Raw genomic sequence first — 17365 nt, 5'->3', positions numbered from 1 at the left:
GGTGTGAGAGCGAGAGAGAAGGGCGGTGACTTCTGTGTTGTGGGGGGTTGGGCGAACGGGAAAGGGAGGCGTGTGTGTGTGCATGAGTGTGTGTGTGTGTGTGCATGAGTGTGTGTGTGTTTCCACTTCTGTAGGCCACACTGTGGTGTGACAGGGTGACAGTTCTGGTGAAAAAAAAAAAGAAGAGAAGAAAAGCAGTGGGGCTGAAGAGGCATTTTCACTTCCATGGAAAGCGATATGTAAATGGTAAACAATGTCACAGTGTTGCTTCTATGCTGAAATACCTTTGGTTTATTTGCCTCTGATATCTTTTCTTCCATCATTCCACTTGTTCCCATGACCACGAAACTATGACTAATTGTCAATAGGAAATAAGCTGCCAACTATTTTGTTAGTAGAGACATCGTTTAAGTTATTAATTATTATCAATCAAGCACAAATGCCAAAGGTTTGCTTGTTCCATCCTGTCTAATGTGAGGGTGCACTGCCTTTTCTTGGTTTAATTTAATTTTATATCGAATATCTTTGGATTTTGGACTGAAATTTGAAGATTGCAAAAACAATAAAACTGTTTTGGGGTATAGATAATAGCTTAAAGTATTAGTTAATTCTAGCAACAACTAACTAACTAACTAGCAACAATTCTGATTATTCATTAAGCAAATATGCAAAAAATAAATAAGAAAATCACTGGTTCCGGCTTCTCAAGTGTGAATATTTTCTTTGTCTTCTTGTTTTGGACATTTGGGTACACAAAACAACCCACTGGATAATACCAACTAGTGAAATTGTGATGGTGAGTCTAATTTAATAATTGATTAATGGAAATGGAATTGAATAATCAACAAGTTAATCAATAGTGAAAATAAATATTAGTTGCAGTCCCTCATATGTCCTTAACATGTGGACCTATTTTATTCTACTCAGATTAGTATGATACAAGTAATCCAGATGTAGCTGATGTGTGTGACTTTGCCACTGTTCAATAAATGCACTCGGGGAGTATTCGGGGCCGAGGGTTGAATCATGGGTATTTAGCAGGAGAAGAGCAGCAGAGAACACAACTGAGAAAAGTAATTTGTTGCAGAGGCAGCAATCACACAGAACTTTCTTGTTTTCTGAACCAGTCTGGAACAGAAGTCATGTCTTCCCACCCACGCACCAAAACCTCTTTCAATCTCCCAAAGGGAAATTGTGTGTTAAATGCGTGCCACAACACAGAGGTACATGTTGACGTAGTAGGCCTGTATGGTCTGAGGCAGGGGTTTTCGAAACCCCTGCCCCGTTTGTCCTCTCCTTCAGAGAAACCCTCCCTGAGCGAGCAGTGACTTTAGCCAATAGGAGTCACAGCCCCGGTTCACCAAGCAGAAAACATCATTAGCGGGCAGCCAACTGAGGATATGCCCCTGGCACACAAGGGAAATATTTAGGCTTATAGGCTGTCAGCCTACGATGCACCCAGTCACATTAACACTAAGTGAGGAGGATAGTGAAAGTTGTTCAGCACCGATATAGAGCCGTTATCAGGCTAAAGCATTCATTATCAAGACTTAATGAGTTTAAAATCTCACTTGAGGTGTAAATAACTGTATTCAACATGGCTGCTCCTGTGGTTTCCTTTTGGTCATAAGACTGCTAGTACTCTAAGCATGTTCTCACTGCTTGACTACACACACACACACACACACACACACACACACACACACACACACCTGGGGTGGCCCAGAAACATACATACAGGCCTATACACACACACATGCACTGTAATTACTGCGGAAGCCAAGTGTCTTGTTCCCGCCCCCTGGGCCACTCGGCAGGGCGTTGCTAGGCAACCGGGTCTGGTCTGAAGAAGGGTTGTTGTCTGTGTGTGTGTGTGCATGTATGGTGGTGGTGATGGAAGGGGGTGTGGTAGAGAGAAGGCTATCGTCTGTTAGAGATAACCATACTGCACATAAGATGGCTCATTACCAGTGTTCAGTGCTATAAAACTGCATGTTTGTAGTGAGGAATTTATTTACAACAGCATTAATCCTCTATAAAGTTAAATCTAACCTTTAATGATCATACCGATAACAAAAGTCCCGGAGGGGGGCTCTGCAAATTCAAGATCAATTTAGAATCAATAACAGATTAAATATAATCATGAGTGAATATTTTTACAGTGTGAACAAAGTGAAAGTGGTTGTAATTGTTTTCCAGATGCTGCCACTAGATAGCGCCATATACCAGAGGGGTCTTCATACAGTAGGTAATAACTTACTTAGACTGCATAGTCTTACCTTTCTCAGTGGTAGAGGAAGTATTCAGATCTTTAATTTATATAAAAGTAGAAATAAAACTGTACACTGTAAAAATGTTTAATTAAATGTAAAAGTTCTGCATTGCGACTAAGTGACAAAATCTACTTACATTTTTAAAGCACTTGTTGTGCGGAAAGACCTTTTTATTATGTATCTTATATTATTGTATCGGATTATTAATTATATTATTAATATAGCATCATCAATGTGGAGCTATGTTTTACTATAGTTAAATGAATTATAACAATACATCATATTTTATCAGCTGCTCATAAGTTGTGTATGTTAAGTCTTACGTAAATATTGGTGTCGATATTTCCCTCTGAAATGTAGTATGACCAGCATAAAATGAAAAAATAAGTACAGGTGCCAAGTGTAAAATATTTCAAAAGATAATATTTAAATAAACTCCATGTAATTTGTGTTTAAGATGCTTCTCCATGATCAACTTCTTTCACACTTTCTTCTATTGTATTTGGTTTTTAATCACATTAGAACAAAAGACTAAGTTCATGTCAATAGAAGCAGAAGTATATGAACAGTATGAATTACCTTTGACTTCAAAACAGACTGTTGTTTTTTTCCTGTATTTGACAGGACAGCGTGAGAGATGAACAGGAAAGGGGGAGAGAGAGAGAGAGGTGATGACATGCAGCCAAGGGTCATGGGTCAAATTTGAACCGATGGCCTCTGCAGCAAGGCCTGAGCATTGGAACTACCAGGGTCGCCCCCAATGACCAAACACAAAACAACAACTACAACAGAAGAAAATCTGCAGGGCGAGATTCGAGGCTGTTTAAGAACAAATCCAGAAAGTGCAAATGAGCTCACGTGTATCTGTTGCATGTTCTACAATCTTGACATGAAGATTGATCAAAGCTGAAATTTGTTTAGTGCTCAGCCAATACTTTTTAATAATAATCTTCCATGTCGGCCCAAGTCAAAGTGGAAAAAGAAAATGATTTAAGAGTAATTGTCCCGACATCAACACTGCACTCCAGACACGATGCTGCCCCTCTAAGCGACAGAGCATCATTTCAAACGGCTCTGATGGATTTGATATGTAGCTCGGAGGAGACTGCATTGATTACGAAACGCGAGGGTGTGTGCGTGCGCAGGAATGTGAGGTTGAAATGGTGCATCTACGCATGAGCTTGTTGGCATGTGTGAGTCAGTGCATGCTTGCGTGCAGTTATGCTTTTTGAATTTTTTTTGCTTTCTGCACACACATGTACGCGTAGGTGTGCATTTGTCACAGGCGGCCTCGGCGTCAGAATGTCTCCCTTTCCTAAAGGTTAGGTTGTAAAGACAGAGAGATTTATGACTTCTACCATGAGTTAATGTTTTGGCAGATGCCTCTGGTGTGTGTGTGTGTGTGTGTGTGTGTGTGTGTGTGTGTGTGTGTGTGTGTGTGTGTGTGTGTGTGTGTGTGTGTGTGTGTGTGTGTGTGTGTGTGTGTGTGTGTGTGTGTGTGTGTGATATAGACCTGGAGAACTTGTTGACAGGTGATAGATACAATAGACAGTAATTTTGGACTCATCCTTTAGTGCCCGTAAATGTGAATGACAACAGGTGATGTCACTGCTTCGCTATGGCTCATCATCATAACTTTACACTACAGCAGACAGACACACACACACAAAACAACATTGTGGATGATTGGGAAACTTGCTGTAGATTGTAATTATCTCTCCACTTTCTATCTATGAAGTATGAACACAGTAACCCGACGAGATGTATCCTGGCATTATAAAAAGATCTTTTTTTTTATTCCTGGAAACATGACACATCACATTACACTGTGCTGGATGTGCATGAAGCTCTGTGAAAGTTGGCAGCGTCTCACTTTAATGATAGTTGAATGATTGATGCTTCCTGCTGTCTGGATCAAGTGGAAAACAACCAGTGTTTCTCAGTGGGCCCGGTGCCAGTTCAGGGTGTGGGTGGTTTAACCCACAAGGAGAAACACCTTTGTCAAGCTTTTTTTTTCTCTAGCTGGATTTTGTTTTAGCATACATGCTACATCATGACTTCACAAAGTGCATTACTTGTTTTTGTTTTGAAACGCCAGTTGAGGAGTAATCGCTCTAATAGAGTGGTTTCCAACCTTTCTGGCTCGTGAGCCCTTGAAACAAAACCACATCTTCTTGTGAGAACATTTTATTTTCAGTGCTTTTCTCATTAGCTTTTGTTCAAATAGGGAAGGTGTCTCTGTGTTGAATATACTAGAAAACTTGTGCAGACTGAAAGTATCCAAATCATTTGCAAGATAAAAATATTAGATCTAAAAATAAAAAAAACACTTACTTAGACTTACTTAGACCTATTGTAATAACTTACTGTGTATCACTGCTTTGTTTTCGTTTTATGATTGTCTTGTTATATTGCTTCCTGTGCCTGTAGACTGTCTTTAAGTGCTTTGGAAAATGCATTCAAATAAAATACATTATTGTCATTATTGTTGTTATTGTGATTATTATTTTAAAGAGCTACCTCAACTCAGATACTGTAATATAATAGATTGCCTTAATGGCTTTAGCAGATGATATGTGATCGGATTCATTGCCTGTTGATGGGATTGGCACCAAAACGTCCCTTAAAACAAGTCAAATCTACAATCCCCTTTAAAAAAACAACACATACACAATTAAACAGGGTGGAAATTTGACAGATTCTGCCCAAAATATGATTTAAATATGATGAGTGTGTTTGTGAGGGGCGTGCCAGTCTAAACTCAGAAGTGTTTCTGAAGGAATTCTTTCTCAATTACCCAAAACACCCGAGTGCAGAGCGGAATGTTAACCACGGTTGTCATGGTAGCAACGAGAAACAGCCAATCGGTGGCTGGATAGTACCATATCAGAAAATACTGAGCATCAACTCTGACTTAAAAATGAAACTCTTGAAGACCTCAGAGGAGAAAAGCTTTCACCCGTCTTGATCTCTTCACTCCAACAAATCTTACAGCTTGTGAAATTTGAACACTCACAAGATCCCATTCAGCAGATCGAACGCCTTCCAGTGTCCCTCTGACAAACACCAAGGACAATCTGAAGACGTATGCTTTGTGAACTGCAATGTGTCCACTGCGTTCAGATAAGATGTCCCCTTGTTCTTTTTCTGCCACTAACTTTAATGTTGGACAAATACGTAATGAGTGAATCAGGGCTCTCTGCAGGGGGGGACAGTTTTAATTTAGTTTGCACACAAAAACTATTTTACTTTGTAGTATATGATCATTTTAACAAAGAACTCCCAATATTTCCCAATCTTCTCCCAAATGCCTAGCCTTGATGCTCTGTAATGGTCACACTGTACCTACAGTATGAATTATTTTTAGGTTCCCACATTGTTATCCCTTATTCCCTAACTCCACATCTTGTTCCCTTGTACCTACATATATGTAACGGTACTGTACTGGTACACCGTCAGTACAAAGGAATTACACTTTATGTTGTGGGCCGTAATCTTAAGTGTTACCTTTACTTTAAATATGTGTGTGAGAAAATTGTGATGAACATTTTTTCCTGTACTTTCTCACATTTTATCAACCATGAATCCGTCAAGATTGTTTTCGCAAGTTCATAATTAATTGAAATACCAGTCAGTCTTAGGCCTATCCTAAATCACTTCACATGTTTTTTATTCAAGGTGCAAATATGACTCACTCGCACTGCAGCGACTCTTATATCAATGACATATAGAGTTAGTTATGAGTGCTTGTGAAATATTGACTACTGACAGATCATGTCTTTGAATTACACACATATCTCACTTATATGTTGAACTGCAAACACTACTCACAGGACTTCAAATACTTACACTGTGTTTACTGCTCTGTCAACAACTCTTTGTTCCGACAGAGAGGCCGAGAACTGAGCGTAATTACAAGTCCTGTGAGTTGGGAGACACCTTCAAAGAGTCCGAATGACCAGAATGTGCAGAATGCGTATATTGGCGACAACTGCAGGTATTTACCATATGCTCTCAAACTACTGTAGACTTGTCTCCATTCATCTATGCCGCTATGTACATGTGCATAACACATTTTACACATCTATGGGTTCCTACAGCATATAAAGTACCTTTCTTCCTCTCTTTTTCTATGTTTGAGACATGTTAGTTCATCTTACTCTTTGTGTTGTATAATGTATTTAATTTTTTATTGTAAAGCGCTTTATAGATAGTTTATTATTATTATTTTACACACACACATTCAGAGATGACATTGAAGATATTACACGTGCATCACGAGAGGAGAAAAGTCAACCTGTGGTCAGCCTCCAGAGCTATACGACCCCAGAGGTTCAAAGGTCACAACAAAGAGCTCCTGAGGACAGGAGATGCGATGCTCTGAGATGTAACATCATTATGGGAGAGATAGGAGCAAACTCTTGAACTGAGTCTGAACTCTGAGTTGAACTGTGACCCCATAAATCATGCATTAAGCTCAAGTTTTAAATGTAGTTGAACATTTCTAATGATTGGTTTCACCACAGTCAAACAAGGCAGTATAATGCATATTTACACTTTGAAACGATACAAATTGGATGTCGCAGAAACAAATTTCTATCAGTTTGCTGTATTTTGCAAGAATAACTAGATTCTTGGTGATGTATTTTATAATTCAAGACACTGAAACCTTTCCTCTTTGTGTATGAGGGGTGGGTGTGCACCAGTTATTGAGAAATGCACTGAAAAGGAAATGTGCTCTCCATTATCTCAGTTGTTTCACCGTTATAATTTCAAAAACCCAAATGAAGCCGAACTCAAAGACGCAGAATTAAGCTGAATCGAAAGACTATTAAAGAGGACAGGACCCATGCTGTGCTTTCAGACAGTGAGCAAGCATGTGTTTAAACAGTCTCTTTGAAGCTAAATGTGAAATGATTAAGTCCGCTTAGAAGTCTGTGTGGCTCTTCAGTGTGTGTTTGTGTGTGCGTGCATGCACCTCTTTGAAGATGGTACTCTTGCATGAGTTCGGGAAGACCTTTACAGCAGTGCTAAGTGGAGGGTGCAGCACACCATAAAGATCCAAGATAAGTGTGTAAACGTGTATGTGTGTAGTTCAGTGCAGGACCTGACATGACTTGCGGGTCCGGTAGAGCTGACGCCAGCCCCTTGTTTCTGGCTGTCTGTGTATGTCCTGAATGACAGCCCAGAGGCAGTGCATGTGTGTGTGGTTAGGTGGGAAAAGAAGTGTTTCATGTTTGACGGGAACCATCAATAAAACAGCAACCATGAAATCACCTCAAAACCACCTGAACCTGGTCTGAGAAAGTGTGCGTGCGTGTGTGTTTGTGTGTGTGCGTGTGTGTTAGAGAGAAAGGAGGGACTGAAGTAGAGTATGTGTAGAGGATGTGTATTGGCCTGCGTTATTTTCACTAATCTGTTTCGCGCCTCCATCCACCCTACCCTGATTGATGATCACATTAGATTGTGTGTGTGTGTGTGTGTGTGTGTGTGTGTGTGTGTGTTTGCACGCGCAAGAGTGTTAGTATGTGATTGTCACATGCAAAGATTATATGTTCAATTGAAGCTTGCCTTATAAAGTGCACCCATTTTCAGCCAAATCTAGGGGTGTTTTGCATTTCTTTGTGGAATAAATTAACAATTTGTTGCACGGCAATTAGCATGAAAAAGCAAGCAGCTTTTTTCCAGTCAATTTAACATCAAGCCATCTCTCAGTGCTTTTCTTAACCCCCTCTCTTCTGCTGCTCCCTTAGCCCCCGAATTTTATGGCAGGCATTGTGGCGAGGTGAAGCGCAATGAGTGGGAGGAGCACTAGTTAACCAGGAACATAGCATGAATGTGTGTGTGTGTGTGTGTGTGTGTGTGTGTGTGTGTGTGTGTGTGTGTGTGTGTGTGTGTGGGTTGTACGTATCTATCTACATGCATATGTATGTCCAGGGCCGGGTGTTATTGCATGAGTTCGTACTGAAAAGTGCTTTGGTTCACATAGAATAAGTCATGGTAACCCTATTCACAGACCACACATACACAGTTACGTAGAAAAGGCAGACATGAGCTTTTTAAAAGGTGTAAACGGATTAAAACCTTTTAAACCCGTAATGATTTGCTAGTGACATGTTGTATAAGACAACATGCGATAAGGTAAGATAAGATTTATAAGTTTAAGTGTCATTCAAAGTAAAAGAACTGAAAGGAGTTGAAGTGTTAGCGATGAAATTGTTGATATGCCAGTTATGGGTTAATTACTGAAATTTCAGTTGAAGTATTAAGTGCTAAGAAGACTTGACGTGTTATTCAAAATACCAGTTGACTTGTAAGTGCTGAAAGCAGTTGAACTGTCAGTTGACGTGTAAATTATGAAGGTACTTGTAGATTGTGGTAATTGTGTTTGCATTTAAAACGGCCAAATTTACATGTGTTTACTGATAGCAGTGGATATGTTACTAGATGTGTAAGAGCTTAGAAGTAGTTGAATTGTCAACTGAGAAGTTAAAACAACCGCTAGAGGGAGATTTTTGGAACACTTCACATTATCGTGACCAAAAGTCTTTATAAACACAAATATGAGAATAAAACCCTGGCTGACAAAGAGTGGACTTTCTCTTTAAAATCCACACACTGTTGGCTACTGTGGCTTGTTGTCCTCGGGGTGATGAAGGGAAAAGAGACCCCAGAAACAGGCCCTGGGGTGGGGATGGGAGAGTCTACTCAATCATCACCTCAAACAGACGGACCGCTGGCCAATAAGACACATAAGCACACAGACACAGATACACACACACACACACACACACACACACACACACACACACACACACACACTCGAAGATGACCTAGACCCCCCATGCTGAGGTAGCAGTGATCAGATGCATCAATTCCATCCATCAAGACTGAAAGTGAAAAATGACGTCTGGAAGTGTATGATTATGCTCCCGGGCTTCTACGCATCAATCAATGGACACACACACATTCGACCACACATTAAACAGACAAGACGCAGAACTTGAAAAATGAACGAGAGTAAATTAATCTCCTTGTCTGAGGAAGTGTGTGTGAGTGTGTGTGTGTGTGTTGGTGTAGAGCAGAAAGAGGGATGAACAGTGTTATTGGTGAAGAGAAGAAAGATCACGGTCAGAGCAGGATTTAATCAAGGAGAGAGTGAGAGCAAGTTTGTGTATGTAGGAGTGAGTGCACTGAGGTTTATCTGAGAGCTCTTCACTGGTTGCTGCTGCAGAACATCACTAGCTTTAGTGGAGGAAAAAATCTTACAGAAGCTTTAAGAGAGATTAGAAAAACATGTGTGACATGTATAGAATCACAGTCCTTTCTGCTCTTATGTCTTTATCCCTCGCTCCTCATCTTCTTCTTCTCTCCCTCTCGTCGCCCTTCCTCCCTGGTGTGCGGTGCTGTTGGAGTGTGTGTAATTCAGAAATGGTGATGTGTGCGTGTTGGATGTGTCTGAATTTGTGCGTCAGTGCCAGCTGTGGCAAATTGACCATAATAACAGACTTTAAATGCCACATCCGCTCCTATTTGTCATGTTAACCCCTACAGCAGTCACCACATGCAACATAAAATAGTGCTCCTGGTTCCTCTGTTCATGTTTATGCCACATAGGAAAACTCACAAGTTCAAGGAAGATGAGTTAACTTCCAAAATATGTTGTTAAAGCATTACCTCATTTTATAACCATTCAGTGTCTATCAGTTATAGGTTATTTAGTCCGTTCCATTGTCATTTTTCTCACCCATAACCTTGGAACACTACCTCCTGAAAAGTACTACAACTTTAATGTTTAAAGGAATGGTTTGACATTTTGGAAAATGTGCTTATCTGCTTTCTTGCCATGTGTTAGATGAGAAGATCAATACCACAGTCTATCCATTAAAAATAAGCTTACAACCAGCCGGTTAGCTTAGCTTTGCATAAAGACTGGAAACAGGGGAAATGGTTAGCTATAAACAACAAAATGTAAAAACAACGAGTGTGGCTTTACTGGACGTTATATGCCGGATTATTTCTTGGCAGAGAGCAATGACCTCCTGGGGTCTCTGTTTGTTGCCTGGCAATGACAACATCTTTACATATCACATAATGCTTTGTAAAAGAACATTTCATCGACATATATAAACATGGACGACATGACAGCTCTCCAAAATCTCCCCCTGGTGGCTAACTGCAGTATAGGTCAAAAAGTCTGCTTTCTCCATGTTAACAGATGAGACATGGGTATTTATTGTATTATTGGTATTATATGAAGTGTTAATTTTTTATTTTTTTGATAAGTTTGGTTTGAATTTGTTATTTGAAGCCGTAAAAAGGGGGTTTCGCGTCATGATTGACAGCTGAGCCTTGCTCGCAATTGAGTTGGCCGGCTTCATTTTTGTGCAGTGGGAAGAAGTGGAGACGCAACGTCCATCTTTTATATGTCGATGGAACATACCAGTGTGTTTGCACATTTTAACTCCTTAACTAGTATGTAAGTAAGTACGTTTAGTAATAGTTTATAGGACTTTTCAAGAGTGGGGCGTCACAGCGGGCTTCACAATAAAAATAATGACATGCATACTTACGAAGGGTAAAACAACCATCGTGTGTAGCCGACTTTATGTTGTTGTTCAACCATTTTGAGATGCATAGTTAGAGCAGTTTGGATGTACTTCTCTTACCTTACAATTCCTTCCTGTTGGGTATAAAATCTCAACTAGCATAAATTAGTTAGGTGTCATGTTTCACATCAAGTCTGCATTCATTCTTGCCAATTTTACATAAGAATTTCATGATAATGCAGTGCAAGTGCAAAGTGCACTCAAATACAACACAACAATAATGCACCTTGATAAAAAGTTCACACATTACAGTCATCTTGTGAAAAATTTAATTAGCAAGTAACAGAACGGATGTCACAGTGACGGTTTATTCGGAACCTTTCCTGAACTGGAAGAGTGTAAGATTTAAAGCAAGAGTCTTGATTCTTGTTAGTAGAATATTGTGGTGTAATGTGGTGAAGACCTAATGGCAATTGCGGGTTTAGTAAGAGAACAGAAAACACATATGTCTAAGAGGCTGCTATAGTAAGTCAACAGGGTGCAGCATGAGTGGATAAAAGCTATTGATCTGCTATCAGCACACACACGCTCAGTTTTAAAACGTCTGAGATAAAGCCACCTCACAAACGTCAACTGCATTTGAAGAAATCAATGAAGACTCCTCCTTCAGATGCATCTCATTAATATGTTGGCGCGCAGATCGGTTGCTCAGCATAAATCAGCTACTTTATTGTCAGTAGTTAAGAGAGACAAGGCAAAAGTTGATGGAGGAGCCAAGAAACTCATAACGCAAGCAGCTTTGGTGAAGACGCTTGTTAAAAAGATACCACTATGTGTGTGTGTGTGTGTGTGTGTGTGTGTGCGCATGCGTGTGTATGTGCGAGAGAGAGAGAGACAGAATTAGAGCTTTTCATCCACTCCAGTTACTAATCACAGTCTCATTCTCTCTCACCCTGCATAATTCTCCCCCTCGCCTTTATAAATCTTTCCTCTCTCTCCTCCTCTTCCTCTCTTTCTGAGGGCAGAGACAGCAGATGTGTTGGCAGGTTAAATGACCTCTGTGATGTATGACTTAACAAACCCCAGGCATCCATCAACCCTAACCTAAATGTGTGTGTGTGTGTGTGTGTGTGTGTGTGTGTGTGTGTGTGTGTGGTGTGTGTGTGTGTGTGGAACAAAGAGAGAGATAGAGATGCTACTCATAAAGTGCAATTTCAATTCACCTTCAGCCCAAACTTGTGCCTGACATCCACTCAGCAACGGCCTCTCCTCTCCTCTCCCATGAATCCATCCCCTCATGAATGAGTGTGTCTGCTGGTGTATGTAGATGTGCTGTATACATGAATGTGAATGAAGGTCTCCGATAGTGTAATTACTTTGGCCAGGATTCCCCCAGTTTGCTGCATGGATATACTGATGAGAGATGCCCTTTCTGACCCCTGCATGTATATGTGTGTGTGTGTGTGTGTGTGCGTGTATGTGTGTGTTTGAGGGAAAAAATGAGGGAAATAGATTTTGGGAGAGATTGACGAAATAGCTCTCTTGGCTGAAAAATATGTATTTGCATGCCCCAAAAATACACGTGTTACTTTGTTTTACTGTTTTCTATTAGCTTATAGTTGTAGAATGTAACATTTACTCACGTAGTGTACTTAAGTATAAATTGGAAGTACTTGTTACTTTTTTTTTTCTTCTTTATGCCACTTTCTGCTTATACTCCACTACATTTCAGAAGGAAATATTGAACTTTTTACTGCACTATAATTATCTGACAGATTCAGACAGTACAGCTGAAACTATTAGTAGATTGCCTCTGTATTTTGATAAATGTTATCAACAAAAACATATATGATGGTCCCAGCTTCTCAATTGTGAAGATTTGATGCATTTCCTTTTAATTGTTTCATTTTTATTTTTTTTATTTTGAGGGCTTTGAAGGTGTCACTTTGGGTACTGAGTAATTGTGGTTGTATTTCCCTCTATTTTCTGAATCTTTACTAACAATCAATCAATTAATGGAGAAAATAATCAGTAGATTAATTCACTATGAAAATAATCATCAGTTGCAGTCCTGTACAAAACAATAAAAAATGAGCAGTAAAATCCAGCTTTCACATGAATACCTGAGTACTAATAATCTACTGATATAATATAATGTAGTATAACAGTACAAGTATGTACATATATTACATGTACATACTTTTACTTAAGACATTTTCAATGCAGAACTTTTACTTGTCACAGAGTATGTTTACACTTTTAATACACTGTAAAAGTACTTGGTACTTGTAGTACCTAGTACCTTTACTTAAGTAAAGGAGTCTCTCCACCACTGTGGTTGAGATAATGTGTATGTCAACATGCTAATAAAGCGTGATCTGACAGTAAGAGAACTTGCAAAATAGTGTGCATAGGATGTATATAGCGAACTAGATGGAGGGTCTGTGTTTGCATGAGAAAAAGAGAGGTTTCAGTACTTACTGATCCTTAATTGTAAGTGAAGATGAAAATATAGTGCTGTTAACTGCTTACGTGAAAGTTTTCATCACAGCAACCTGAACACATTTTCCCTGCTCTGCTGCTACAGTCGTCCATCAGCCCCGTGCTGACAGACGGCGGACGTGCCCTCTCCACGCAGTAATTACAGGAAGCCAAGGAGGAGCTGCTCCAGGCACATCCTGGCACACGGCTCACCTGGATGACTTTTTTCCTCTCAATTAGTTTTAATGTTGGAGTTTAAAGGGCATCAAAAGAGAAATTTAGGTCAGTCAGTCAGAGATACTCTTCTGTGGAAAGATTTAATTAGAAATAAAAAGACACACAAAACATGTTTTCCTCTGGTACCTTTTATACGATTTTTAACGTTATGTATCCGTCTACAAAAGCAGTTAAACACGTACTAGACATGACAATGAAAATAATTGTTAATATGATAATATTGCAGGCCACTCTTCACAGAGGATTCACCTAAAGGCCAAACTGTAATTGTAAAATATAAATTTTTAATTAAAAGAAATTAAAAGATGTTATCTTTAAAGCCTTCACAATCTTATAAAAAACATGTTTTGTAATCATTACTTTTGAAGTTTGAGCACTAATAAGAGGAAGAATCTTCACACCAAGCAGCTACATCATTGTCACAAATGCACCACAGGCCGGCGCAGAATCTGAAACCTATTTACCCTTTTTTTCTTTCTTTTAAACAAATTGATTGGCCTACCCCCTGGTTGCGATGAATATTTTTTGTGTCATGTTTAGCAGCTTGTCTTTTGACTCTCTGATTCTCCTGCTAATTGTCTCAGCAGGGCAGCTGACCAAGATGGCTGCCCTGCCCTCTGGATTACTGTGACTATACTCCAGCAACAAAAGAGGAGTTGAGGAAAACACCAAGGAGAAATAAAATACTTCACCCATCCCTCTCCCCAAGAAGTGCCAGATCTTTATTTCACTCTTTTCTCTCTGCTTTTTCTGTCTCAGTGCCCCACAAAGTGAATGGAAAGCACACGACAATCTTTTTTTGTTGACGTTCGATGGCGCGTGATAATGTGGTCATTATCATCGCTAAAGGAACAGGTTGAGGCTCAGACAGGGTTTCATTGGGGGCCTTTAAAGCACATACAATCACACACACACACGCACGCACACACACACTTTCAGTGTGGGAAAAGAATGCATCTAAAAGAGGGACAGCTGTTTGGGTGGTTCGTGAGGATGGCAAGATGGCCTACTGTAAACTCCACCTGTGCATACGGCCATGCCTCAGGCTGTGGGGGAAAGCAAGGGCCAGCAGCGTGGGAGCCTGTGATTTTGTCCAGTCAACTGGGAGGTGTGTATTAGCGTGCGAGGAATCCCAAAATGACACCCAAATAAATTCAGAATCTATTTAATGTGATTTTGTCATAAGAAAATTCTCAAAACTGACTTTTAAAACCTTTTCAAAATCTCCAAAGTCATATTTACAGATAATACCAAAGTGGACAGCACTGGCCTACAGAGGCAGAGAGCAGTAACTAAAGAAGAGAAAAGTTGAGTGAAAGTTTAAGTTTTCCGACTTGCTGACAAACTGCGTGACAGATATAAAGGTTGCAATGTGTTCTGTATTTTTATCTCCCAAAAATCCCTGCCAGAAACCTACATGATTCACTAATACAACAAAACACATGATACTGCTCTCTGCATTTGGATAATAGATAATATAATAATACAGAATGTAAGTGCAAAATGCAGCATCTACAAACAAAATCTTCTTTCAGCTTGTTTCACAAAACAAACTTTGTTTTGATCATTTAGCTTAGCCTGTAATGTATGTGTTTTGCCACATGTCTATCTATTGTATACATTTTATTGTGTGATTTAATGGTAGCTGAACCACATCAAAGCATATGCATTCCACTAAAGTCAAAAGCTGACATAGCATGTGTATTGAGATGCTAAGCTTATTAGCTTTAGCAGGAGATGAAATGTTCTTCTCTTTCGTGATTTGCTTTGGCTTCTGCCTCATTTGGCTATGTGGAATAACAAACTGATGTCTTGACTGTTTATCAAAATTTATATTTTTCATTTAGAGATAATAGCTATAGTTAGCTATAGCTAAAGTAAGTTTAGATACCAACTTGGCGTTCGGTATCTAGTACTTTTTACATATCTATGATCTCACCAGTTTTATTTGATTTAGCTCTCTTGCTTTGGCTGTTTAGTTGGGCGGCTGTCTGCAGTACAAAGTGCAGTAATGGTGGCTTTTAAAGGCCACAGATTAAGACGAACAAAATCTGCATAGAGATCTGTTTAAAAGAGTGTGAAAGCTGGGCCCTACATGTATAATTTATTGCAACTGTATATCAGACAATAGCGGTATCTCTATACACTTTGTTTTAGCCACTAAAAATAATGTAGTGTAGTGACGTGGAATAATGTACATAACCTACACTCTCACCCATCTTTATACATATACTTTATACATTTATAATATCTCCTGAAACATTTTTAAACAATAGACCATATGGAATGGGAGATTTCTGATGGAGTGAACTGTTTGTCTTTGCATAGCATCACCGAAATTAATCTTGTGCACTATCAATCACCCGGTGTAAACGTTGTGTTGGTGCGTGTTGAGTGGATGAGGAATGTGATTAACTTTTCGTCTATGTGTGTCCAGCTGACTTCATTCAGGCTGGACATAGAACAAGAGAGATGAAGAAAGGACAGGGAAGCAGTTAATACCAAACAATTAAAGGAAATGGATTAAATCCTGCTGTTTTATTAAATTTGAAATTCAAATGAAATGCTCCCTGCGTGGTTTTGCTCATATATTAAGAGGCTGAGGATCATTTTGGATTATTTTCAGGGTGTGCTCATCATATTGGTTAACCCTCCATGATTTAAGAATGGGATTAGCTATTTACCAGTTTACAATCATGTTATATAAGTTTCCCCTCACAGTGTATACAGTCATTGAAATGATTTATAAACTGACAAAAGCACAGGAAGAGGTGTTTTTTTTGAAGGACATTTGTTTTATGTTGAATGAGATGAAATTGCAGAGGCAGTGGTGGTGTCCTCCCCTCCCTCCCCCAGGGCTGACTGGAAACGCCCCAGGGACAGGATGGGACGGACCGGGCCAGCCTCTCATTCATCAGCCTCTCCCCTCTGCGTGGCTTCACAACATCAGTAAAAACAACATCAGTCTCGGAAAACAAAGCTTTTGTGCCGAATCACATCAGGCCGGGTGGCTTTAAACATTCAAGACTTTAAAGAGTTTACCTAAAACACACTGAATCTCATTCGTCTGAACTGTTCACAAGGTGCAGCTCTATCTGCAGAGTGCTGCTGCTTTTGGTGTTTTCTAAATGTTATCTTTTTGTAGGTAATTGTGCACAATGTTACACATATTTAAATTTAAACTGAACTGATGAGCACAGTGATGCCACAGTAACCTGGGCTTTGGGGTCCTCTGGGGCCTGGTTCACAATGGAGCCTTGTGGTGTTTGAGCTCTGTAATAAATGGTAATAAAACTGCTAGCACGGACAAATAAATAATTTATGCTAATAAAACTGCTTATTTATGAACCAAATGATGACATTCCCATGAACAGCAACATAACTGAGGGTAAGAGAGACTGGGGGCTAGTTAGTTAACTATCTAAATAAGGTAGCACTGTGCTGGTCAAATAGCTCCAATGAATTTACTGGTTTTCACTTCATGTCTCCTACTCCTTGCCGCTCGCGAGACCTCACTTTTAAAATTTACGACGTCCTCGAGCGCAAACGTTCAGAGACAGCCTGGAACTGCTCTCTGATTGGTCGTCGGGCTCTCAGCGGCACTTCAAAGCCACGAAGAAGCTACAACTACTAAAGCAGTCAGAGAGGAAAGACAGACTCATCACATCCAGTCACCGTGAGCGCACACACACACACACAGTCAGTCGGACATACAGCACAGACGATGGCTGCTACAATGCTAGGGGTAAGTTTATATTTCTGAATATTTGCTGTAACATTCGTTTGAAGAAGTTGCTAAAATATTGGTTTATTTTGGTTGTAATA

The 17365-nt window shown here is 39.7% G+C and overlaps 1 protein-coding gene across 3 annotated transcripts in view; it reads left to right on the top strand.

Moving 5' to 3' along the window:
* sp8a (sp8 transcription factor a) overlaps positions 1-17365 on the top strand; it is an 87103-nt gene that overhangs the window by 67799 nt on the left and 1939 nt on the right. For 2 of the 3 annotated variants that reach the window (XM_051389854.1, XM_051389853.1), the window contains exon 2: positions 17240-17285. In XM_051389854.1, the coding sequence (XP_051245814.1) occupies positions 17265-17285 (21 nt within the window). In that variant the 5' untranslated portion in view covers positions 17240-17264. Of the gene's footprint in view, positions 1-13877; positions 17286-17365 lie in introns of those variants that run through there. The other variant, XM_051389855.1, reaches the window with a different exon arrangement.

Source organism: Dicentrarchus labrax, unplaced genomic scaffold, assembly GCF_905237075.1.
Source record: "Dicentrarchus labrax unplaced genomic scaffold, dlabrax2021, whole genome shotgun sequence".
NCBI lineage: Eukaryota > Metazoa > Chordata > Actinopteri > Moronidae > Dicentrarchus > Dicentrarchus labrax.
This window is presented reverse-complemented; position numbering and strand designations above follow the sequence as displayed.